At 36.7% G+C, this 27,169-nt stretch overlaps 1 protein-coding gene and 1 pseudogene across 9 annotated transcripts in view; one reads left to right on the top strand and one right to left on the bottom strand.

Annotated features, from left to right (window-relative positions):
• EPS15 (epidermal growth factor receptor pathway substrate 15) overlaps nt 1–25,833 on the top strand; it is a 148,158-nt gene extending 122,325 nt beyond the window's left edge. For 3 of the 9 annotated variants that reach the window (XM_042247906.2, XM_027969983.3, XM_060408943.1), the window contains exons 22-25: nt 15,460–15,536; nt 18,160–18,355; nt 20,711–20,895; nt 23,433–25,833. In XM_042247906.2, coding sequence (XP_042103840.1) covers nt 15,460–15,536; nt 18,160–18,355; nt 20,711–20,895; nt 23,433–23,579 — 605 coding nt within the window. In that variant the 3' untranslated portion in view covers nt 23,580–25,833. The remainder of the gene's footprint in view (nt 1–15,459; nt 15,537–18,159; nt 18,356–20,710; nt 20,896–23,432) is intronic. The other 6 variants (XM_042247911.2, XM_027969989.3, XM_060408937.1 and 3 more) reach the window with 3 other exon arrangements.
• Nucleotides 1,654–2,488, bottom strand: LOC121817649 (large ribosomal subunit protein uL6-like; annotated as a pseudogene).
• Nucleotides 25,834–27,169: the final 1,336 nt, after the last annotated feature.

Below are 27,169 nucleotides of genomic sequence, written 5' to 3'. Positions count from 1 at the left end.
ATAGTCTAAAAGCTTTTTCAACTAAGTAACTGTTTCTTTCTATTCAATAGTTATTGTCTAGGAGAGCAGGGAATTAGAAGTAGACTCAAACATGTAAATACTTCAATATCATGCTAAAAATAGGATGCCTTATTTTTCCAGTTGAAAATAGAGTGAGTTATTGAGTGTAGAAATTTGCTGATTATGACAAATTGAGGATTATGAGTGTAGGGAAAGATTAGTATAGAAATGCCTTCACAATTTGAATTTCTTGTGCAAATATCAAGATGATACTTAACAGTGTGCATTATTTGTTTTCAGCTTGAAGATTAATATCAAGCAGATATGTAGAAAAAAAGATCTGCTGGGTTTGGATTTAACCCCAAATTTAGAACTACAGCAAATAAGATTTCTAAAAGGCTTATTGTAATAAAAGTGGTCAAATTGTATCTTTTTAAAATACATTTGCTCTTTTAGAGTCTCAGTTTTGAACTGATGAATTAATGTATTGATAGGGATATTATAAGAAAGGATAACCTAAGAGAATAAAATGAAAGGTTAATACATTTTAATTAACTCTTGATTGACCACACTGAGGAATGGTAAGTGCCATGAGAATTCATTAACACTGCAAGCATTTAAAGAAAAGGGAGATGGTCTCCCTTTAGGGCAACTCATGAATGATTTCAGAGCAGAAGGTGGCCTTTGTGGTATGCCTTGAAAGAATGGCCTACATAAGTAGATATGGGAAGAGTAGTTAAAGCAAAGAGAGTAACATGAGCGAGGAATGGAGGAAGGACAAATAGTGCATGTTCAAAGAAAAACAGACATTTGATAAAGCTTACTTACAGATAGGGGAATAATCAGGTTAAATAAGGCTAAAGTGGTAAATTGTGGTCTCACTGTAGGTTTCTGTTGCCTCTGTTGGTCTTCTCTTTGATTTCCAGTTCCTGGCTCATTTCCTGTAAAGTGGTAGAGTAAATGACTATAGTAGACTGGAAGTGGGCTAAGGTTTGTTATTATCGTCATAGTAATAGATACCATTTACTGAGCACTTGCTTAGTTCCAGCACTACATGTGCTATTTTCTCATATTTGATCTTATTTAATTCTCAGAGCAACTACCTGAGAAAATTGCTGTTATGTTTATTGTACAGACAGGAAAACCAAGAAATGAAGAGATGAAGCCATTTCACAAGGTTAAGGAAGTAGTAATAGATGGACTCACATTCAGATGATGTCTCTAGTTTTCCGCCAACCTCTTTGGTCCTTCCTTCTCTCTCTTTTCTAATTCTTTCTCTTCTCCCCAACTTCTTTATGTTGTGTTGCTCTAGGTCTTAGACTCTAAACTTATCTTCTCTGTCTGTATTCCTTGGGGTTCTCATCTGGTTTTATGGTTTTACATACTCTCTCCGTGTTGATTTCTAACTCTAGCCACACTTTTTCCTATGAACTCCAGACACCTGTATCCAGTTATCTATTGACATCTAACACAATGTGTCTAACACCAAACACCTAATCTTCCTCCCTAAACCTGCTTCTCTTGAATCTTTCCCCATCTTTTTTTTTTTTCCCCTCAAATCAAAAGACTTTTTATTGCCTCTTTAAAATATCATAGTTGAGTCCATAGAACCATCTGGCGTCTTGCTGTTTCTGCAGCTGGACCACTCAGATCTTATTCATCAGCCTGCTAAACTGTTCCTTTTTCAGAAACATAGATACCATCCAAAGTTTTTCTGATATCCTTGTCCTCAACTGTGGAGGCTTGCTGAATCAAAGCAGCCAAATTTGACACAAGTTCATTATTGTTTGCTTCAAGAATCGTCTCATCTTTCTGGGTTTGACATACTGAACAAGTAGCCCCTGGCCTCATCCGAACCCTGTGGGTGTATTTTTCACCCAGAAAATTTCAAATTTCAGCAAGAGAACCAGTTTTCTCAATAACAACGCTGATGGGGAAGTGGACATACACAGACCACATCTTGTAACAGAAGCCCAATGTAACACCCTTGATCATGCTCTGACTACAGATCCTGTAAACAGTTGCCAGTTCCTTTCTGTTTCCCCATATGTCAGCCCAGAGCCTCTTCTTTTTCTTTCCAAGGAGACTGAGTTCTACATTGATGTGATTGAAGGGTACCTCTTGGGCCCTTCACAATAACTGTCTGTCCTTTCAGAGTAATGTCAAAAATTTTTCTGGAATGTTGGCAGTCTGCTGAGAATGGTCTTCACTCTCACAGTAAATGCAGCAAAGAGCTTTCCCCATCCTAATCCATGGTAATTTCATCTTTAACATTGCTAAGACCTAAAATCTTAGAATCATCCTTGGTTCTTTTTTTTCTCTTACTGTCTCTCATGTATCAAGAAATGCTACTGATTCTACCTTCAAATTATATACAGTAAAAGCCTTACAATGGCCTAAAGCTCTCTAATAATATCTCATTGTTATTACCTTTACTCACTCTGCTCCAATCACACTGACCTTACTTTTGCTCAAGAAACAGGCTCATGTTCCTTGGGCCCTTTACTCTTAGCTGTCCCCCATTCCTAGGATGATTTTTCTCCATATATCCACAGGATGATCTCTGTTACCTCTAACAAATCTTGGCCAAAATGTCACCTTGTCATCTAGCCCAGCACTCCTACCATAATGTTCTTTACTCCTTACTGTATTTTGGCTTATTACCTTCAGTGTACTAAGTAAATTTCTGTGTTTTTCTCTTATTTATCTCCTTTTCCTCCTACTAAATTTTGGCATCCACAGGAACTTGAATCTTTTTATTCACTGATATCTCCCAAGAACCTTAAACCATACCTGGGGACATAATATTACTGAATGAATGGGTGAATCCATTACTGTTCTCACAGAGCATATAAAAGGAGCCCAGTGGATGAGAATCTTTATTTGGGGAGGGGGGCATATTGTTCACTTTTTCTCTGATAAGTGGGTATTTTAACATTGTGGTGAAAAATACATGATATAAAATTTGCCATTTTAGCCATTTTTAAGTATACAGTTAGTGGTATTAAATACCTTCACATTATTGTACAACCATCACATCCATCTATCTACAGAATTTTTTTCATCTCCTAAAACTGAAACTATACCAGTTAAACAAGAACTTCCCATTTCCCCTTCTTACCAGGTCCTGGTAAATACCGTTTACTTACTGTGTTTATGAATTTGACAACTCTAGGTCCCTCATAAAAGTGGAATCATGTTGTATTTGTCTTTTTGTGTATTGGGCTTATTTCATTTGTCATAATTCCTCAAGGTTCATGTAGCATGTGTCAGCATGTATTCTTCCTTTTTAAGACTGAATGATACTCTGTTGTATGAATATGCCACTTTTTGTTTATATATTCCTCCTTCAATAGACACTTGGTTTGCATCCACATTTTGACTATTGTGAATGATGCTGCTATTCATATGAGTTTACAAATACCTAATCAAGTCCTTGGTTTCAGTTCTTTTAAGTATTTACTAAGAATTTCTCAATCATATAGTAACTCTGGTTTTAATTTTTTGAGAAGCCATCATACTGTTTTCCATGCCTTACTATTTTACATTCGCATCAGTAGTGCACAAGGATTCCAGTTTCTCTACATCCTTGCCAATACATACTACTTTGTGAAATAATAACCATATTAATGGTGTGAAATGGCAGTTCATTGATTTGATTTGCATTTCTCTAGTGAATAATGATGCATATTGGCCATTTGTATATCTTTGTAGCATCTTTTCAGGTGCTTTGCCCATTTTAAAAAATCAGTTGTTTGCTTTTTTGTTGTTGCAATGTAGGAGTTCCTTGTATTTTGTGGATATTAACCCCTTATGAGATATACAGTTTGCAAATATTTTCTCCCATATCATAGTTTGCTTTTTCATTCTGTTGATACTGTCTCTCGGTGAACAGAACTTTTTAATTTTGATGCTGTCCAGTTTATGTACTTTTTCTTTTGTTGCCTGTGCTTTTAGTGTCCTGTCCAAGAAAATATTGCTAAATCCAATGTTGTGAAGTTTTTCACTTACGTTCTCTTCTAAGAGTTTTTAGTTGTAAGTCTTACATTTAGGTCTTTGATCCATTTTGAGTTAATTTTACTTCATTCTTTTTCATATGGCTGTCCCATTTTCCCAAAACTACTTTTCCTTTCCCATTGAATGGTTTTAACATCCTTGTAGAAAATAATTTGACTCCATGTGTAAGGGTTTATTTCTGGGCTCTCTATTCTGTTCTTAAGGATCTAAGTGTCTTAAGACCAGAACTGTTTTGATTACAATAGCTTTGTAATAAGTTTTTAAATCAAGAAGTTTGAGACCTGTAACTTTGTCATTTTTTCAAGATTGTTAAATTTTCTGTTTCTGCAAAAGAATGTCATTGGGATTTTGACAGTGATTACATAGAATCTGTAGAGTGCCTTGGATGATATTAATGTCATAACAATACTGAATCTTGCAGTTCATGAATGTTGTCTGTTTTTCTCATTATCTGTATCTACTTTCTTTCAGAATGTTTTATAGTTGTCAGTATACAAGTCTTCCTTGGCTAAGTTAATTCTTAAGTATTTTATTCTTTTTGATGCTATTGTAAATGTCATTGTTTTATTAATTTCCTTTGCAGATTGTCCAGATTATCAATATATGGAAATGCTATTGATTTCTGCACATTGATTTTGTATCCTGCTACTTTGCTGAATTCATTTATTCTAAAGTTGTTTTTTTTTTTTAGGGTTTTTTGCATGTAAGATCGTGTCATCTGAAAACAGATAATTTTACCTCTTCCTTTTCAGTTTGGATACCTTTTTTGTTCCTCCTTGCCTAATTGCTCTGGCTAGGATTTCTGTGTTGAATAGAAGTGGTGAAGGTGAGCATCCTTGTCTTGTTACAGATTTTAGAGAAAAATCTTTCAGTCTCTCACCATTGGTATGATGTTCACTGTTGGCTTTTCATATGTGGTCTTTATTATGTTGAAGTAGTTTCCTGCTTTTCCTAGTTTGTTCAGTGTGTTATCATGAAAGGATTTTGAATTTTGTCAAGTATATGCTTTTTCTGCATCAATTGAGATGATCATCTGGGTTTTTTTTCTTCATTCTGTTAATGTAGTATATTACATTAATTGATTTTCCTGTGTTGAACCATCTTTACATATAAATTGAGAGTCTGTATCTTCATCATCTGCAGTCTAGCTGACATCTTGATTTGAATGAGAATCTTAGAATTAAAACTGTTTAGAGTTGAGTGGGCAACATGTTCGTTGTGTATGGGGCTGAGTTACACAGACTTTCCACAGACTAAGAAATACCAGAGGTCTGAATGTCCTTTTTCTTTTTTCTTTCTTTCCAGAGCCATATAGGTCATTCAAACTTTGTTTTTGCATTTTTCTCATTTAATCTTTATAACGATTATATGGGAGGTGCTATTCTTTCTCTCTTTAATAATGAGGAGAATGGGACTCAGGCCAAACAGTTTGCCCTGGGTCACAATAGCTGTCTCAATGCTCAGTTTCTAATCCATGTCTTATTTCAGAGCTCATGCTATTAATCATTTTGTTACCATGCCTCTGCCTTATATCTTCTCATCCAGTTCTGACAATACAAAAATTGGAGTAGGGTGATGCCATAGATTTTTTTTTCTCTTACACTTACATTACTGCCTTTGTTAGAGCTGAGGTAATCATAGACATGCTCTAGACCAGAGTTTTCACATTATTTTTCATGAAACCAGCTTCCAGAGGGGCCTTTAGGGGGTTGGTCAAGTCTAGTTTCATTATTTTTTAAGTGTCTCTGAATTTTTAAAAACTGCATTTTAATTAGGTATATGCATTCAGCTTTATTCCAGACCAGATTTTAACATATTGGAGTACACTGTAATATCAAATTAAATAGGTTTTGTGCAAACCTATAAATAAACATTTATTTAAGCCACTATGAGATTACAAGACTCTTGTTCAGAAATGAGCTGCTTTCTTGGATGAATAATGTTTTTCAAATAGAGCAAACAAAGCCAAGTACAGAAATAAGTTTGATCCCTGACTTTAAACATATGTGTTAATCAAAATTGCTTCATTGTTCTCATTGTCATTGTGATAAGTAAATGTTATAAATTTAAACTTAAAAAGAATTTAGAGTTAATTCTTAAAATCCATCTTACTTGTTTCATATATTGGAATTCTGTTTAAGATTTGAGAATTATTATCTGGTCTGATTCCTTAATATATGGAAGAAAACCTGAGTCCCAGGACTACTTACTAGTTTACTTCTGAATCCCTGTCCATTGATCTTTCTGCTGTGTTATCCTACCTCTTATTTACTAAATAATAAAAATGAAAAAATTAAGATGTCTTTGGAACCCAGAATTTGATGAAGGGTCCTGAGAGCAAATGAAAAAATATTAGGTAAAAAAAATGAAAGAATTTTGTAAGAATCTTATAAAAGGTCCATAAAAAGACTTTTTGAGGTTGATGGAAAATAATTCAGAGTTCACCCTTACTGGGCTCTTATTTCAACAATGATAACAAAAACTAATTGGGAAAGAAGTGGGTTATTTGAAGCAAACATAGGCAGTGACTTTGGAGATTATCAAGCTTTCTGGTCTCAGGATCCTTTTAAAAAATGAAGACCCTCAAAGAACTTTTGTTTTGGGGATCGTATTTGTCAGTATTTACTGTTAGAAATTAAAACTGAGAAATTAAAAGTTTTAAATTCATTTAAAAACAAAAAATAATAAACCCATTACATATTAGCATAAATACTATATTTTTAAACAAAAATAATAACTCCAAACCAAAAAAAGAAAAATATTGTGAGAAGAGTAGCATTGTTTATATATTTTTGCAAAGCTCTTTAAATGTGTGGCTTTTGCTGGATCTTCATATCTACTTCTGCATTCAGTGTGCTACACTATGTGTTTTGCTTGAAATGTATGGAAGATCTGCCTCAAACAGCTGGAAAAGGGAGGATTATTTTAATAGACTTTTTAGATGATTGTGGATATTTTTCTTAGTTGTTATTTGTTGTTCAGTCACTAAGTTGTGTCTGACCCTTTGCAGGCCCATGAACTGCAGCACACCAGGCTTCCCTGTCCTTCACTATCTCCTGGAGTTTGCTACTGTACCAAAAATCAATAAATTTTAGTTTATTCAAAGTTAGTTACACACACACACTCACACACACACAAAGTTAGTTACAATAAGGAATATGAAACTGTATCAATGAACTTTTCATATTCTGTTACATTAAACTCCATTAGTCTTTCTTGCACAGTGAATGAACCTTGTGCCCCATATATGGCTTTGTAACATGCATTGATCATTTGGAACCTATTGGTTCACTCAGTTACACGTGTCTTCCAAATGTTAGCACATTTCATTATAAATAGTTTTTTTAATCACATTTATTGATATCACCATCCATCTCATGAGAGTCTTTTAATTAAATATTAGTATAATGTTAAGCTTACGAGGCATTTAAACCTTTCCAAGATTCTGATTTTTACTTGATAGCTTGTAATTTTTATAATCTGCAAAAAATACTTTCAGTTGTTTTCCTTAAAGTGTCAGATTCACTTTAGGAAGATACCTGAAATACCTAAAACTGAATAGCTATTGTTTACTTGTCTCTTTAAGTAAGAATCCTATTCCAAGAAAAAAGCAGCTAGTTTACCTTGTTTCTCAGACCATCATGTAAGGGCATTTCCTTCAGATAACCATTGTACTTTGGTACTCAGCAGAAATGTTTTGTGTGTATTTCTCATTTTGTCTTTCATAATTTCTAGATGTGTACCTAAGGGTCACAACTTATTTAAAATTAATAATTTTTATTGATTCATCAAGGACAGACATTCATAAGTACACCTGGCCTTTTTCCCTCCATGATTCCCCTCCGTGAGTTTGTGGTGGTGAGGAATACAACCAGGTACAGTTTGGTGCCACTGCCTTGATTCCTACTAAGGCACCCACCACTTTTTTTTTTTTTTTTAAACCCACCACTGGTTTTGCAACACTGTTGCAATTAATCAATACAATGAGAAAGATAATATCATCTTAATACTTTGAAGATAGTTTTGACCTTACAGACCTCCCTAAAGGGGTCTTGGACTTGTGGAACGCATGGACTACACTTCGAGAACTGCTGATCTAATATGTTCTAGAAAATTTTCCTGTTGCCCTGGATTGTGCTGGTCTCTGTTCCCTCAGGCCAGTTTGCTCCCAGGAGGTATCTGGGACAGATGTCTTTTATTCAGAACAAGAGCAAGAAAATAATCTCAATGTCCTGGAGAAAAAGCTAAAGAGTGAGGCTATCTTTCTGTTCTATATTTAGTCTGGAGCTTCTGTTCTTCTTCTCTTAGTACACACTTCCTGTGATGGTGCTGTCCAGTACTGTGCGTTCAGCTACAGCCTGTTCCGTGATGACTCCTAGATTTTGTCCTCTGTGCCTGATCTCTCTCCTGAGCCTCCAGTACCTTTAAGTTACCTGCTGGATATATCTCCTTAGGTGTCAACTCAACAGTGCTTAGAATTGATTGTCATCTTTTCCAGTTTGTCTTTCCTTTGAAGTATAATACAAGCAATTACAAAGAGTAAAGCTTTACCTCCTTCCACATTCTACTTTTTATACCAGTGACACTATATTGGTCCTCAGCCAGTCACCCTAGACTTCTCTGTCCTTCCTCTTCCCTAATAAATTGCCATGTTTTGTTGTTTTACCCACAATTGGACTCTGTCTATTCCTCCTTATACTCAGCTTTGGTTGGGTCCTCATCATGTTTTACCTAGACTGACTGTGATACTAAATTGCCTCCAGTCTCTTTACCTGCTGATCTGTCATCTGCATCACTGCCAGAATTGTCTTTGTTAATATTTGATCTTGTTCAGTTTAGTTGCTCAGTCATGTCTGACTCTTTGTGACCCCATGGACTGCAGCACACCAGGCCTCCCTGTCCATCACCAACTCCTGGAGTTTATTCACACTCATGTCCATTGAGTCAGTGATGCCATCCAACCATCTCATCCTCTGTCGTCCCCTTCTCTTCCCGCCTTCGATCTTTCCTAGCATCAGGGTCTTTTCAAATGAGTCAGTTCTATGCATCATTTGGCCAAAGTATTGGAGTTTCAGCTTCAGTATCAGTCCTTCCAGTGAATATTCAGGACTGATCTCCTTTAGGATGAACTGGTTGGATCTCATTGCAGTCCAAGGGACTCTCAAGAGTCTTCTCCGACACCACAGTTCAAAAGCATCAATTCTTCAGCACTCAGCTTTCTTTACTAACCACAAATCTAAGTCACTAGCCCTGTGTTCCAAATAAATGTGTGTGTGTCTATAAAAGTAGGGCTTCCCTGGTGACTCGGATGATACAGAATCTGCCTGCAATTCGAGAAACCCAGATTTGATCCCTGGGTTTGGAACATCCCCTGGAGAAGGGAATGGCTACCTACTCACAGATACATGTCTGAAAGAAGTTGTCCACTCTGTGAAATGTAAAATAGTACTTAACATCTTCTGGATATCTCATCTCAGCTAATAGCATTACCATCTTGTTCAGTTGCTTAAGCACAGATCTGCGAGTCATCTGTTACAACCCTACTGTCCCATCCTAGTGCTTCCAGGACTTAGCAGAATGAAAAAATTGACTGCTGAAAAAATGAATAAATTATTTGTCTCAAATCTGCTACATTGTCATAAAATTTTTAAATTCAATAGCAACCTAAACAGTCTAGAAAGAGATTGTCATCAGTAGGACATAAATGCTTGAGTCCAGTTGCCTGAACTTAACTCAGATACATTGCTAGTTCTATAGGTTTTTCTAAGCCTTAGTTTCCTAAACTTTAGAGTGAGGTTAATAATTACACTTTGGGCTTTGTTGGGTAGATTACATGAGATAATGTATGTTAAAGTATTTATTGTAGTTTCTCTCATAATAGATGGTAGTTGTTGTTACTACTGCCGCTACTTTTTAATGGCTTGCAAATGCAGACTTACTTGTAATATCCTCTTGGCTAGTTCCAAGTGAGATCTGGCAGTGAAGAGTGTGGTTGTGTATGTTGTCAACTCTTTTACTGGAAAGGATTCTTTTAGTCTATAGTTGTTTTCTATTCTCTTTAGTTTTTAAAATTCTTTTGTTTGAGAAATGAAACATGAACTTTTTTTTATGTTTAAGTTGGTAAATCTGTGTTTTCCTCCAATTTACAAATATATGTAGGTTCTTAATATATTTATTTAGTTTACTTGTTAATAAACTCTTGCTATCTAGAAACTGCTGAGACTCAGATACATGGCATTATATAACCAAAGTCACAAACACGGGATATTTACCTTCCTTACTCACTGGGAAATTGAGTGTTTACTTAGCAAAAAGATTAATCCCATAGAACAGGAGAATTGTATGCTTTCAAAATAAACTAAAAACATAACAACAATTTTTATTGTTAAAAATTAAATGATAAATCACTCTACTCCGGCCCCTAAAATTTAGTAGTTATGGCAGTGATAGAAGGACCTTAAATATTTTTAATATTTTTGTCTCACATTGCATTGTTGTTGTTTTTTGTTAGCATTTGCATTTTCTTAGCATTTGCTCCTGGTGATAGACACAGTGTAGACTAAGAAAGAAAGCTAAAGAAAGTCAATTCAGGTTACTTAGTTTCTACATTTTTTTTTTAACTTGTAAACATCCTGTTTACACTTCGTTATAAATGAGGTTAGTTCAAGTGCCAGAAACTTTTTTGCATGGAATATTTTACTGACTTCTAATGAGAAAATGCATAATCTTTCCAATTCTTAATTAAAACTTTATAACATTCTGAGGTTATAGAAGAGCACTCATGATGTTCTCACAGCATCTTTGACACCAGCATTAGGAAAATGTCAAGTAGGTCTGTGTTTTTACAGGCAATGACTCAGACTAAGCATGCATATGTTCATATATTTTGTAATTCTTAGCCTCTGCTTTCTTTCATGTTTTTTCTCTAATTTTCTCCATTTCCACAAACCACAGGCCATGAATGTCTCTTCATGGCCACTTAATTTTTTTTTTTTTTTGCCACTTAATTTTTGAATGAAAAGATATGTGTGTATGAGCAGATGTATATTTGCGTATAGTGAGTGTGTATCTCTCTTCTCCCACCTCCTTTCTGTCTATAAGTAAAAGAGAGTGAGAGCTTTTTTGTAAAGTCTTTTTTTTCCCCTTTCCACATAAATTTAGTTGTTATTTTTCCTTTGCTCTCTTTGAACTTTAACACTTACTGTGTAGCAGTTGTGTACAAGTATATCACTCAGTTAAATCATGAGTTCCTTGAAGGTAAATATGTCTTCTATCCCTCTAAATCCCTGGTACCTAGGCTTGAGCATGATAGATGCTTAGCAAATGTGAATGGATTACTGGGTGAGTGAGTGAGCAAACTCTTTGGAGACCAGCTTGAGAAAGTAGATCCTTTGCTGATGACTATAATTCACAAGTATCTCTTGAAGGTTTTCTATGAGTTTGAGCTTAATTATCTTACGGGTTTTGAGTGGGTCATGGAGGTAAAAATGGTTTCTACCTCCTCCCAGGATTCTCTGGTTAGACAGCTGTTCTGTGGGGATAATTTGTGAGCCTTAAGGTTTCCCTTATTCCTTGTTGGTCAGCTGGTTGTACTGAGAAATGTATGGCATCTGTTTGGAAGATCCTTAGTAATGAGATGGTTTTTCTTTCAGTATTTTCAACAAAAATAAGTGTCTCCTCTTTGCCAGACTTTGCTTTAGGCCTTGAGGATATAATAGTGAACAAAACAAGCCCCTGTCTTTATAGAGCTAATAAGGCAACCCAGTTTAGTATTCTTGCCTGGAGAATTCCGTTGACAGAGGAGGCTGGTGGGCTATAGTGTCCATGTGGTCACAAAGAGTTAGAGACAACTGAGCAACTAAGCACAGCACAATAAACAAATATAACATGTCAAGTATGATGAATGCTATGAATTAAATTACGTTAAAGGGTTAAAAGGGGCTTCCCTGGTAGCTCAGCTGGTAAAGAATCTGCCTGTAATGCAAGAGACCCCGGTTTGATTTCTAGGTCGGGAAGTTCCCCTGGAAAATGGATAGGTTACCCACTCCAATACTCTTGGACTTCCCTGGTGGCTTAGACGGTAAAGAATCCGCCTGCAGTATGGGAGACCTGGGTTCATTCCCTCGGTTGGGATGATCCCCTGGAGGAGGGTGTGGGTTGCCTGGAGAAGTCCATGGACAGAGGAGCCTGGTGGGCTACGTCCGTGGGGTCATAAAAAGTCAAACACAACTGAGCTTAGACTAAGCACAGCACAAAGAGGTAAAAAGTAATATGCCTAAACCATGGACGGAGGAGCCTGGTAGGCTACAGTCCATGGGGTCGCAGAGTCTGACGTGACTGAGCGTCTTCACTTTCACTTTTCACTTTCATGCATTGGAGAAGGAAGTGGCAACCCATTCCAGTGTTCATGCGTGGAGAATCCCAGGGACGAGGGAGCCTGGTGGGCTGCCATCTATGAGGTGGCACAGAGTTGGACACGACTAAAGTGATTAGCAACAGCAGCAGCAGCTTTATTATTTACACCTCAGAAAAAAGCATTGAGCTAGTATGATCTCAAATATATAAGGACAAAATACCAGGAAAAAAAGCTGTTAACAAAGTATGCTAAAATATTGGTAAGGATTCTTTCTTTCCAGTTCAGTTCAGTTCAGTCACTCAGTCGTGTCCGACTCTTTGTGACCCCATGAATCGCAGCATGCCAGGCCTCCCTGTCCATCACCAACTCCTGGAGTTCACTCAGACTCACGTCCATCGAGTCCGTGATGCCATCCAGCCATCTCATCCTCTGTCGTCCCCTTCTCCTCCTGCTCCCAATCCCTCCCAGCATCAGAGTCTTTTCCAATGAGTCAACTCTTCGCATGAGGTGGCCAAAGTACTGAAGTTTCAGCTTCAGCATCATTCCTTCCAAAGAAATCCCAGGGCTGATCTCCTTCAGAATGGACTGGTTGGATCTCCTTGCAGTTGTATAATAGATGTACATTATGTTAGTTTCAGGTGAACAACATGATTCAACATTTGTGTGCATCACAGAATGATCATCTCAATAAGTCTGTTTACCACTTATCACCATACAAAGTTGCAATTTTTTTTCTAGTGATAAGAACTTTTAAGAGTTACTTTCTTAGCAACTTTCAAATTTGCAATACAGTGTTACTAACTTTAGTCCCTATGCTGTACATTACATCCCCATGACTTATTTGTTTTATGACTGGCAATTTGTATCTCTTGATCCTCTTCACCCATGTTGCCCATTCCTCAACTCTTCTCAGGATTATTTGTGCTAATGAGCCTATAGATGGTTTTTAAAATGATGCTTCTATGTATTTCTCCAAAGTGATCCTTACCTTGATTCTTGGTGAGAAGAGGGTGCTAATCAGATCACATTTGCATTCAAAGCCTGATTCTGCTGATAGTGTCTTTCACAGTGTGCACTTGGTAATATTTCAGTCAACCCTGACCTGACTGCGCTATTGCCACATGTATAGCGACTGTTTTTAAAAGCTATGGGACAGTGCAGAGCAAAAGCATGAAGCAGATTTTTCAGTTCCCTCCACTGAAATGAGGAGAAGGCAGTGGCAACCCACTCCGATACTCTTGCCTGGAAAATCCCATGGATGGAGGAGCCTGATAGGCTGCAGTCCATGTGGTCGCTAAGAGTTGGATGCGACCGAGCGACTTCACTTTCACTTTTCACTTTCATCCATTGGAGAAGGAAATGGCAACCCACTCCAGTGTTCTTGCCTGGAGAATCTCAGGGACAGGGGAGCCTGGTGGGCCCCCGTCTGTGGGGTCGCACAGAGTCGGACACAACTGAAGCAACTTAGCAGCAGCAGTCACTGAAATGAGCCCAACTCCTTTTCCGTCATTAACCTTCTACCAATCAGGAGAGTGTTGCATCCTGCTCAGGCTGTGGCTCAGCTGCCACTGCATCAGGAATCACAGGAAGAGGAGAAAGAAGGGAAAGCCTGAAACAGCAGCTATGACCAGGCTGGGCCTCAGGCTGTGGGACTCAGCAGATACAGAGTAAAACAAAAGCATCCCGTATGACTAAAGCTGTGGGATTTCCTGTAACTCTGGACTTTCAAAATCCTCCTCACATTCAGAGTTGTTGGTGTATCCCTAAAAGACTGATTTTCTCTATGCTTCTGCCCATACCATGACTGTCTTGGTGACAAGACAAAGATAATGTAGATCTTCGTTGCCCCTCTTTTGTTTATGTCTACGGTGTGCTTATTGTTAGAGACAAAGGCACACTTTATACATTTACATGAGTGGGTGAGTACACTTTTGTCCTAAAACTGATATGATGTAAACATGAAGAATTGAGGAATAGCAGGAGCATTTTTTCTGTGCCCATTTGCTCTGTCTTGCCCTCTCTTTTGAGATTCTCTTCTCCTTCCTTTGTTTTTTTCTACTTTCCTATATCAAGCCACAATTCCTATAAATTTGACTTTATTGGTAGTGTTTAAGCCTAAATAGGCAAAACCTATCACAAAGTAAGTCAGTTTGTGCCAGCTGAAAATGTTAGTCCATTTGTTAAGTGCACTATGATGGAACAGATAACTTCTCATGCCTGTGAAATAGTGATTAAATATTGCTTTTGCAATTTCTGTTCCTTCTGCCTGTAATAGGTTTCTCTCCCTGACCTCCATTTATTCAGCACGCTCCCTCCTTTATCTGAGAGACCTAGCTCAAATGTAATGGCTTCTTCAGTACTTTTCTTGATTCTCCCAGACAGTGGCTTCACTCCAGGATTTTCATACCTGTCTACTAGTTCATTTAAGATTGTTTTATTATTATTTGTTTGTATGTTTCTTGCTGTACGGTGAGTTCTTTGGATGTTGGAAACTCTTATTTTCTTAACTTTTTTATGTATGGCCAATAAATGTTTTTTAACCATTCTTCATTAGATAAATGTTATTCCTTGTTTCTAAGGACCTCGCTAATCTAGTAAGAGCAATATATCAATCCCAGATAACCATAATAAATGCCACAAAGAAAGAAGAAATCACTTTTGCTGTGCAAACTGGAGACACCTAGGATATTCCAGGCTTTGTGGATATGGTAGCAGGTGAAATGGACCTTGAAGGATGTGTGTGAAATGTGAAATAATGTTTTTGTTTTTTACTTTTTGATGTCTTTATTAGAAATAGTTTAAGCATACAGGAGCTGTATTATTTGATGTGTATTAAAGCCTTAAACACTTTACCTACAGTTAGTTCATCTGTTTTTGATTCTTAAATCATTCATCAGTTGATTTATACAAAGAAATATCTCTTGTGGGGATATCAATGTGTTCATCTGTCTTTGTGGGCTTAAATTATTAGTTCAGGGACTCATATTTGGGAGTAGATATTTTCATATGTCTAAATGTTACCAAAAGAGAACATGAAATTTGATGTTTTTCTGTCCCATTGCATTGATTTTCTTTATTCATTTTAGCCACGGACCCCTTTGCTTCTGTTTTTGGAAGTGAATCATTTGAAGATGGATTTGCTGATTTTAGCACATTGTCAAAGGTAATTTGCAGTAATTAGTGGGAGGGTAAAATATACTGTGTTCCCACCAAAGGAGCTATTTTTCCTTTTGATTTTATAACCTTTCACAAACATTGCAACTTGATTTCAATAAGTCACAGCAAATGTGGATTTCAGACGAATGAAATACAAGATATAATCAAAGTAGACATTTCTGTGTACAAAAACAATGGTGATGGTACAGATAATTTTCTCATGACAGGCTTGCCCAACAACTTTAAGAGTTTTCTTTCTTTTTGATTTATTTATCTTCTATTTTTATTCAAGTATCGTTGATTTTAGGGCTTCCCTGGTGCTCATTCAGTAAAAAATCCACCTGCAGCGCAGGAGACTGCTTGCAGTGTAGGAGACCCAAGTTTGGTCCCTGGGTTAGGACGATCCCCTGGAGAAGGAAATGGCAATCCACTCCAGTATTCTTGGCTGGGAAATTCCATGGACAGAGGAGCCTGGTGGGCTACAGTCCATAGAGTCACAAGAGTCGGACACAACTTAGTGACTAAACCACCACCGTCGTTGACTTACAATGTTGTGTTAGTTTCTGCTGTATAGCAAACAAATAAATAATGCATATATATACATATATCCACTCTAAAAAAGGCCATCGCAAAGTACTGAGTAAGTTCCTTGTGTTATACAGTAGATCCTTATTATCTGTTTTATGTATAGTAGTGAGTAAATGTCAATTCTAATCCCCCAATTTGTCCCTCCTCTCCCCTTTTCCCCACTGGTAGCCAGAAGTTTATTTTCTACGTCTGTGACTAAGAATCTTCTGTCTTATTAAGCATATTTCTTCCAATTAACTACATTTCCCCCCTGTTGACTGTCAGGGTCAGTGGCTATAAAATCTGAGCATTCATTCCATCTTCTCTGCACTGGTTCCTTGACTTTATGTTCTGAGGCTGTTAAGGTTAGTATTAAGATAATAGCCCACCAGTATATGTCCACTACCTATTTTCCAGTGTAACCCTATGATTAATTCAGGCCAAAAAAGTAAAATTAGAGTGTATGTCAAATTGTCTGTATCACTGATTCTCAACTGGGTGTTATTCCCTACACCTATACCCTCCCCTAGGAAACATTTAGCAAGGTATGCTGGGGAAAATGGAAGGCAAAAGGAGAAGAGGGCAGCAGAGAATGTGATGGTTAGATAGCATCACTGACTCAATGGACATGAATTAAGCAAACTCCAGGAGATAGTGGAGGACAGAGGAGCCTGGCATGCTACAGTCCAGTGGTGTCACAAAGAGTTAGATGCGACTTAACAACTGAACAATGGAGATGTTTTTGGTTGTCACAGCTGAGGAGGAGGATATTCATATATAGTGGATAAAAGCAGCGATGCTTTTAAACCTCCTGCAACCTACTATCCAGCCCCCACATCACAGAGCTATGTCCAGCCCAAAATATCAGTAGTGCTACTTTAGAGAAACACTAGCCTAAGTTTCAGATAAGGCAATGGCAACCCACTCCAGTACTCTTGCCTGGAAAATCCCATGGATGGAAGAGCCTGGTAGGCTGCAGTCCATGGGGTCGCTAGGAGTCGGATGCAACAGAGCAACTTTACTTTTCACTTTTATGCATTGGAGAAGAAAATGGCAACCCACTCCAGTGTTCTTGCCTGGAGAATCCCAGGGACAGGGGAGCCTGGTGGGCTGCCGTCTTTGGGGTCGCACAGAGTCAGACACAACTGAAGCGACTTAGCAGCAGCAGTAGCCTAAATTGTAATACCCCATTCATTACAGAAAAATGAATCTTTTGGGAACTTCTCCGATGGTCCAGTGGTGAAGAATCTGCCTTGCAATGCAAGGGATGCAGGTTTAATCCCTGGTCAGGGAACTAAGATCCCACCTGCCACAAAACAGATAAGCCTGCGTGCCACAACTACTGAGCCCACACACCACAACTAGAGAGTTTGTGCATTACAATGAAAGATCCCGCATGACACAGCAAAGATCCTGCATGCAGCAACTAAGACCATATAAATAAATACATGCGTATTTTAAAGTGAATCCTTCATTACTCCATGTGTTAGAAAAGCCAGATCTTCAGACCCTCAATAAGGCTTTACCATTCTATGGGATCAGTTTGCTTTAAAAAAAGTTGACTTTTCATTTTTTAAAGTTGTTATTGTTTTATCTTTAATGTTTTTCATGACATTAAAGTTGTCTTTAATGTTTTTCAAGATGCCATTTTCTTATCTTTCCTAGTTTAAGTGCATTGGAAAGTGTGGAATAAGTATTTTTTTCTGTATCATTTAGATCAGATATTCACTTGAGGAAAGATACATTAGTCCCTTTAAAATGGGCCTCAGTGGTTTTGTATTACCTGAATCTTGTCAGTCCTTTAACCCAGAGTTGGTTTGTTTTGGTATGATCTGTTGTGCTTAATAAGTAGTGGTGGTATAATCACTACTCATATAGAATAACTTAAAAATTTTTTTCAGTTTTGGTTCTGAATGTAAAAGTTGAAATGTTAGTGCTCTCAGAATTGAAATAAATAAAGCTGCATAAAATTGAAGATCACTCTTCCAAATGCAATATAACCATAAACAGTTTGGTTGGCATAATATATATAACCATGAGTAAATATTTCTTTTCAAACAAAGGTCAACAATGAAGATATTTCTTTCCAAACAAAGGTCAACAATGAAGATCCTTTTAGTTCAGCCACATCAAGCTCCATCAGCAGTGTGGCCATTACAAAAAATATGCTTGAGGAAACATCCGTCAAAAATGAAGATGTACCCCCAGCACTGCCACCAAAGATAGGAACTCCAACAAGACCCTGCCCACCACCACCTGGTATGAGAGTTGGTACCTTTCCTAAATCAACTGCTTTCTTTTTCTTTCCAAGAAGTTTGTGTGAGCCTTACCTGTAGACGTTATATAAAGGGCCTTAGCAGAACAAGTCAGAAAGCATGGCAGAAGCCTGCTGTTATCATCTGTTCTGACCTCAATGCAGAATTACAGACTTGTGCCTAAGAAGCCAACCTGTGTAACTGTCAGGAATTACCTTTCTGGCAAGAGCTAATCTATTTTTAAATCATTTCAGAGAGGCAGTAAATGAAATCTCTTGCTTTTTGAAAGCTAATGAGCTTCCATTTAATCAGAGTTTCCTGCACTGTGATATTTTAATAAATTTCTATAAGGGAAGGTTAATAATCCAGAGTCCCTTTCTTTTTCCTGCTAAGTGTGAAGTCTTCCTTAAGTCCTTCAGTATGAGAATATATGGCCACTTTGGTATCAGAATGGCCAATTCAGCATTTTGGTGTCAGAATTTTGAAAGAAAGTATTGTTTTTCTTGAAGGAAAATATTATTTACCTCAATAAGAGATTCCTTTATTTTAAAAAGGTGGTGTTTTGGTCGAGAAACAGATTCTTACTTTTTTGCTTTTGTTTTGTTTAGTACTGTACCAAAGAAAGGGGTTTTGTTCAATTTTAATTAATGAAAACAATAAAGTTTATGAGAAGTGGTAAAGGGCAATCCCCTGGGTAGTTGTAGTGCCGCTAGATTGTTTTTGAGAAGACACATCTGGTACATCATTGTTTTTACCTTATATCCTTGATAAATTTTCAGCCACAGTAGTTCTAGATTTTTATTCTTGCCTTTTTATAATAGCCTGCCTGTGGTATTTCTCGGGCAGATTTCTTTTTTCTTCTTTGATTTAAAGAATTGTGAATAAAATTATTAATACCCAACTACCTATTGAAAAATCAAGTGAACAAGCGATTTCTATCTTTTAGGGAAGACTAGCCTATATCTTTTAATTGTTCTAGGGTAAATTTGTCAGAATATGTTAAAAAACAAGTGACAGTTAATTTGCTTATTTAAGTTTTATACCTTTAAGAGGTCAATAGTGAGGTGATTTTTAAAATCCTCAATAAACTAATATACTAGTGCTGTAACTAAATCTAAGACTTCAATAAACTGAGTATATATCACTGTAGAAAAATCAAAGAAAGAAGAATGAGGACTTCCTGGTGGTCCAGGGGTTAAGACTTTGCCTTCCAATGCAGAGGGTACGAGTTCAGTCCCTGGTCGGGAAGCTAAGATCCCACATGTCGAGCCCAAAAAAAACCATAAAATAGAGGCAATATTGTAACAAATTCAGTAAAGACTTTATAAAAATGGTCCACATTTAAAAAAAAAAGGGGGGGGATGGTTGTTGAACTGGGATATTAAAGATCTAAGTTCTCATTCTGAATATCCTCTGATATCCTCTGTGATCTTGAGTGTATAGAGCTTCCTATGTCTGAGCCCCAGATCTCTGAGCTGTTAGATGGTGGCATTAGTTCTCATGCTGCCCTCCAAGGGTTGTTGGAAGGATCCTTTGAGATATGAGATGTGAAAACCTTTTGTAAGCTGTGACAGAAAGACTCTGTTGTTATGGTTGCCGTTACCAGATTAACACATCTTCAGGAATATATATTTAGATTTGAAGATATTTTAACACTTATTCTTATCCTTTCTTCAGCAAGTACTAAGTTTAAGTCTTGAAAATTAGAAAACTTGTTTGAAAATGGTGATGAATAACAGTATGCTATTGTTTGGTCAAAGATTAGTTTATCAGTAACCACAGAATTTAGGCCCTGGGCTTCAAAACATTCTCTCTATCCTTCAGTTTGAAATACTGTAGATGACAAGAAGTAGCTGGGCTTTACCAAAGTAGTTTTTAATTTCATGCTCCCAGGTGTTACATATAGATCCAGAGAAAAATCAGAAGAATATTAGCATTTTTCAGAGATCATTTGCCCTTACTGCCACTTGTGGAGAATTATGTATTAGGCAGAGGTTATCACAGCAGAGGCCGTTTTTGTCATTATTTGTCATTTTCCCCCTGTTTTATCCATTCTTGTCTCTCTCCTTGGGAGCGTGCTACTTTGGAGAAGAAGTTAACTCTGAGCAGAAAAGATTCCAGGTCTGCTGCTTCACCCTTGGCTGTTTTCCCACTTACCCGCATAAAACTGGAGTGTACTTAAGAGGTTGTGTGTGAAATTTTTGACGACAGACTGTTGGTTGTGGTCATTTAAGACCATATTAAGAATGTGTTTTAGGTTCCCCATCCCCACTTCTCTAATGCTCCCTGTGTTCCTGTTGTTGTGTGTTTGTGTTTGCCATACTTGCTGGTTGAGTTAATTGTAATGATTTTGATCCAGGGAAAAGACCCATCAACAAAATGGATTCTTCTGATCCCTTTAAACTGAATGATCCATTTCAGCCTTTCCCAGGCAATGATAGCCCCAAAGAAAAAGATCCTGATATGTTTTGCGATCCATTCACTTCTACTACTACCACTACCAATAAAGAGGCTGACCCAAGCAATTTTGCTAACTTCAGTGCTGTAAGTACTGTGAATGGGCTGTTTGGGGGAAAATCTTTCCATTTATAGTTTAAAGAGCTTTCAAAGATTATTTTTGAGTCTGCCAAATTTGCATTATTTCAGCTAAATTTACCAACATGTTAAAAATGATCTTTATTCTTCCCCCAACCAAGAAAACCTCTGTTTGATTCTGTCTGCTAGTTCTGAAATTATTGCATTGTTAAGATGATTTTAGTAGTCTTAGTTCTTGGGATATATACCAGGTGCTTTGCAAAACCTTGACAGTTATTATTTTGCAAATTGTTACAGACAGTGGGCCACTAGAGAGTCATTTGCTGTCTGCCCTCTGGATAAATAATGCCAATAATGAGTTTGTGTTATTTGTAACTGTGTATGTGTGTTTGTGTATAAAACCTTGAAAATTTCTGGAGACCAGTCAGCAATTACTGTATTATATAAGAAGATAGGACCAGAAATTCTTTGAATAGAAAATAAAACTCTGGTTTCATACAGAAATGTTCTTAAAATATAAATCAGTTTTATTAAATAAATATTTTTAAGAGCTAAACAATCTTTAATTATTTGGAAGACTCTAATTCACTAGCTTCCCATATCTACTCCACATTCTCCCAAAGCTTCCCTGATGGCTCAGTCAGGAAAGAATCTGCCTGCAGTGCTTGAGACCTAGATTCTATCCCTGGGTTGGGAAGATCTTCTGGAGAAGGAAAAGGTTATCCACTCCAGTATTCTAGCCTAGAGAAGTCTATGGACTGTATAGTCCATGAGGTCGCAAAGAGTTGGATATGACTGAGCGACTTTGATTCACTCACTCAGTTCACTAGCATTCCATACCTACTCTGCATTCTCCCAGAGCTGACTAGAGTAGGCCAATAAAGACAATAGAAGGGTGTGGTGTTAAGAGTATAGGCGGGTCTTATAAGATCATAGAAATGGGGCAACCAACTGGAAATATCACCCTGGTGGGGCATTAAGCAATGACGTGTATATCATCATCATGTAGATAAACGTAAATTTTTGTTTTAATTCTTAGAGTAACTAACTGTTTCATTTCCCAGGTTGCTTTTTTTTCTAGATAAAAATGACCTTCATTATCACTGTCTATTTTATAATAAAGCAGTTTTCCTCTACTTAACAACCTCAAGCCTTTGAGATGATTCTATAAATAAGAGATCTAGTGGCCAGCTGACTGACCACAGTCTGCCTAATGTCTCCCTCAGTGTAGCTTAGGGTCACTCTTCCGATCACTTTATTCCTGCAGCCATTTCTAGTTAGTAAAGCAGGTAGGCAGAATTAGACTAGGCTATTTAGCTTTTGAATCTGTACTCTTAAGTTTCAATGGCTTCTTCCAAATGTGAAGAGGCAGAGCAGGAATCAATATTTTAAATATTGGAAAACAGAAGGTGTCAGAATTATACTGACTCTTGTTAGATGGAATTTGAGTTGTTTCAAGGAGAGAACCCAGAATTGCTCTTCTTACTATAATGCTCTTAGTACAAAATAACCTTCTGGCAGTTTGTGGCACTTAATATCTTAAATATGATTTCAATAAGTCAAAACCTGGTTGGAATGAGTCTTGAACAAAAGCAATTTGCTTTTTTCATTTTCCAGAATCTCAGTATAGTATAATATTAAGCATCTAATAATAAAAATGTCTTTTTAAATGAAAGATTTGTTAAACATTAAAAGTTTCAAAGATCTTATAATTCCCTAGAAAGAAAGCTACCATTTTCAAAAAAGCCTGACAGTTTCTTTCTTTTCATCCTGTTTGTTATGGTATTCATCCTATTATGGTGTTCTTCTATATGACAGGACTTGAAACCAAGTAGAATGTTTTTATTTAGTATCTGCCACGGTTGCTATTTGGGGTGGATACATATATTTCCTTGACTTATTAATTACCAGCATTAAGGTCTTATTTAGAATGGGTCAAAAAGTTCTCAATACCTTCTAAAATCATTATAATGCATTAAAAAAATTGATTAGGTCCACATCTTGCTTGGTATATACCCAGGACTCTTGTTTTATGTATAACAAAATTTATGTATAGTATATTCTTTGCTTTATAATTTTCCTGTACCTGAAGGGCTAGAATAAGATAGGAAATTGCCAGTGGGATTAAGTTAAAAATGATGTATCATGTGAGGATGCTCACTGAAGTTGAAGTAGTAAATGTTTTACATTAGATAAATATGCTAGTTCTCTCCTGTTTTTAAATCTGTTCCACCTTAAGAATAACCACTTTTTACAAATGATGTTTTAATGTTCAGTTTTATAGACTCTCTATCTGTAGACTGCATTGCTTTTAAGATTAAATCATATTTTGATTTAATTTTTAAGTTTAAATTTAAAGTTTTAAGTTTAAACTAATTAAACTTGTTTTTGGGGGGAAAAAAAAAATCAAGACTTTTTCCAGAGCCCTTCAGGTGAAACACATAGTTCAATTTCCTTTTGTGAAAGCTGTTTTTCCTTCTTTTCTTTGTACTTGTTTTACTCATGAATGTATTCATTTGTTTGTTCATTTATCTTTTAAATGGCAGTATCCCTCTGAGGAAGATATGATTGAGTGGGCCAAGAGAGAAAGTGAGAGAGAGGAAGAGCAGAGACTTGCCCGACTGAATCAGCAAGAGCAAGAAGACTTAGAACTGGCTATTGCACTCAGCAAATCTGAAATATCAGAAGCATGAAGAAATCTCCTGTTCTTCGTCAACCACACAACACTCTCCTTCTTGAATACTGAAGCTATTTACAATGTGTATCAAACCTACCTGTGAGCATGGGAATACAAAAGGTTTGAGATTCCTGTAAATGTGACAAAAGTTTTGGCTTTTTAAACTCCATTTCAGATTTGTCTTTTTTTTCCCCCTGTGCAAGTGGTAACCCAGATGACTTCACCTAGGCCCCTGCTCTGGTGTGCATTTAGTGTGAGCTGTTGCCTGCCTGTGCCTCTCTTACTTGTAAAGCTAGAGCACCCAAGTTTCTGCCTTCTGGAATATAGAGAAATAGTTTCACCCCTATGCTACCCTTATTCTGTAGTTACTCTAATGATAGCCAGTGGGGTTCTTAAAGTTGGCAGTATTCTCCCCTAATTTAAATGGTTGAAAGAGGGGAAGGGAAAGAACAGCCTATTTCTTTTATGATAGAGCAAATTGGCCAGTTTAAAGTACATGTTTGTATTTCCTTTTAATCAAAATACTGTTCAATTTGTTTTTTATAGACAAGAAAAAATATTTTGCATACATTGACTCCCACTGTTGAAAACAGGATGTTTTAGATGGAACCATTAGAGCTTCAGACTCAATCTTTTCCTAAATAAAAATATTAAAGCCTCATGTCTGAAATAAATTAAAAAAATTTTTTTCTGGATTTAAAGAATTTTAGATAAACAGATACCTCTCCATGATTTTAAGTACTTAGAGAATGAAGAAAAATTTTCACCTAAAATATACTCATCAATATAAGATAAGCAAAAATCTTAACCTGGCAGCCATTCTGCCATTGCCATGGCACTGTCCTCTTTAGTTCATGGTAGGTTTATTTTTTTACTTTTGTAGAAGAAACTTTAGTAAGCTAGAACTGGAAGGTACTTTAACTTTTTGTATATATATTTTTTTGTTTTCTTTAATGAAGGCTCAATTACTTGAAATGTAAAAACATTCTCTGAATACAGATGAAAAAAGTGACATGTATTAAATCATTATTGCTTTGTGTCCATCTTTGTGGATTAAAATAGTCTATTCTTTTTGTGTTTTTCACCTACAAAATTGGCAAGCTAGCAAAACTTTTTTTTTGTTTTTTTAAATTGGGAGAGAGGAGACCTGCCCAGTTATCAGATCTCTTTATGTGTTAAAAGCCTATCTTCTGCAAAACTGACTTAGCAGACAAGCTGAATTTAAAATGGACTGTGAAGTAGGCTGTAAATTGTAGAGTAATCTAAATTTTTTTAACATCAGTTACTGACTTAAATAATGTGTTGAAAACCAAGATAAAGGAAAATGCACCTAAAGAGTAATTAAATGTGTCTGTGGTCACCAAGTCAAGGTGGTATTGATCTGTGTTAATCAGAGTAACTTATTGCCTAGCTTATGAATAAATTCCAGAATATCCAATTATTTCATTTTGAAATGGTGCTTTTTTTCTCTCCACACACAATTGGATTACTGCAGTTCAAAATGAATTTAAACTACTTTCTTGCATTGCTTTTTTCTACTTTTATAAATTAAAGCATTTCAGCATGAAAGTCATACAGACAAAGCAAGGGCTGAATCATAATCACCGGGCTTTAATATTGATAAACTAATCCATTTATAAGGATATACTCCAAAAGTTGATTGAGAAGGTAGTGTTGGGAGTTGTAAATGGTAGTGGGTTTTGGGTTTTTTTTCTTCCCCTTCCACTTTAGGAAAAAGGTAAGTTGACTTGAACAACCTTCTTTTGCACTGGGAAAATGAGCAGATGTTTGAAATGGTTTTAAAATATTTTTTTTTAATTAAAAGAACACTCTGGAAAGTACTAAATATCTGTAACTTATAAACACCAACTTTCAGTGTACCTTAATCTTATGTGTGTTTAACTGGATTGCATAGATTCTTATCTTTTGTTAAAATATGTATACTCAGTGGACCAATATGATATTAAAGTATGTATATATTATATAAATATATATATATATCTAAACCTCCATGCTCACTTGAGTAGGATGAATGTCTTAGAGTCATTTATGATCATATTTTATGTTGTTGACTCTGGCTCCAGTGCCTGTGATGGAAAAGGACAGATGAGTATTCCTGAGAGCTAAGTAGCACTTATTACAAGGTTTTAACCATCTTCTACCTACTTGTTCAGATTTATTTGAGTTCTTTATAGAATTTTCTCTTATGTTTCAAACTTCTAAACTGTAGCCTGTAATTATGAGAACAATAAACTTTAAGTAATAATAAACCGTAGTCTCCATACATCCTATCTGACATGGAGTTTTGCGTGATTCTGTGTTATGTTCTTGCTGTGTCCATGGAAGGGTAGACATGCAATCAGCACAGATGAATTATGTGTAAAGTGCTTGAGACACAGTGCCTGGTATAGAATACCCAATGAATGTTAACTTGTTTTTAGTTGACACCTATTTTGTGAAAGAAAGATAGGAAATGTATGCATATGAGGATTTGTGACTCTTGGAAGGCACTGTGGTGTCAAAAATTCATGCAACCCTGGTCTGCCACTTTTAGGAAAGAAGACTTTGACAAAGATATTTAGCCTCCCTTAGCTTTAGCCACCTGATGCAAAGAACTGACTCATTTGAAAAGACCCTGATGCTGGGAAAGACTGAAGGCTGGAGGAGAAGGGGACGACAGAGGATGAGATGGTTGGATGGCATCACTGACTCAATGGACATGAGTTTGAGTAGACTCCGAGAGTTAGTGATGGACAGGGAGGCCTGGTGTGCTGCACTCCATGGGGTCGCAAAAGAGTTGGACTTGACTGAACTGAACTGAGCCTCATTTTCCTCTTTTAGTGAGCATCATAATACCCAGCTCACAGGATTGTTCTGATTGATTTGAGTTTGACAGCTTTTTAATATTATTTTAATTAAACAAATTCCGCCATGTTCTTATTAATAGAATAAGTACTGGCCATTGAACGCACTACAGCGAGCACTTTATGAGTGTGTGTGTTTAGTCACTCAGTTGTGTCCTGCTTGTTGCAGCCCCATGGACTATATAGCCTACCAGGCTCCTCTGTCCATGTTGTTTAATCTTCACAACGGCCCTAAATAGGAATGTTATTCACATCTGTGTTTTTTCAGTATTTATTTATTTACTTGGCTTCACTGGGTCTTAGTTGTGGCATGTTGGATCTTCAGATCTTTGTTGTGGCAGGCAGGATCTTTTAGTTGGGCATGTGGGATCTAATTCGCTGACCAGGGATCAGGTCTGGGCCCTCTGCATTGGGAGCATGGAGTTTAAGCCACTGAACCACCAGGGATGTCCTCAGCATCTATTTTAAAAATAGGAAAAATGAGGCTCAAAAAAGTTACAATAATGTGATTCAGATAATACAGCTAATGAGTAGATGAGCCAGGAATTGAACTTTGGCCTCTCTGATTCTAAAACATGACACTCTTTCCAGTTTACTGTGCTTTGTCTCATTTTGTATGAAAAAAACTGCCTATAGGAAACTTTAGGAACAGAGCATGATAAATAACACCAGATAACATGTTGAGCTTCAGGCAGAATCCTTCGTGCTTTACATATATTATTTCTTTTAACCCTTTAAAAAG

This window comes from Ovis aries, chromosome 1, assembly GCF_016772045.2.
Source record: "Ovis aries strain OAR_USU_Benz2616 breed Rambouillet chromosome 1, ARS-UI_Ramb_v3.0, whole genome shotgun sequence".
In the NCBI taxonomy this organism is placed as follows: domain Eukaryota; kingdom Metazoa; phylum Chordata; class Mammalia; order Artiodactyla; family Bovidae; genus Ovis; species Ovis aries.
This window is presented reverse-complemented; position numbering and strand designations above follow the sequence as displayed.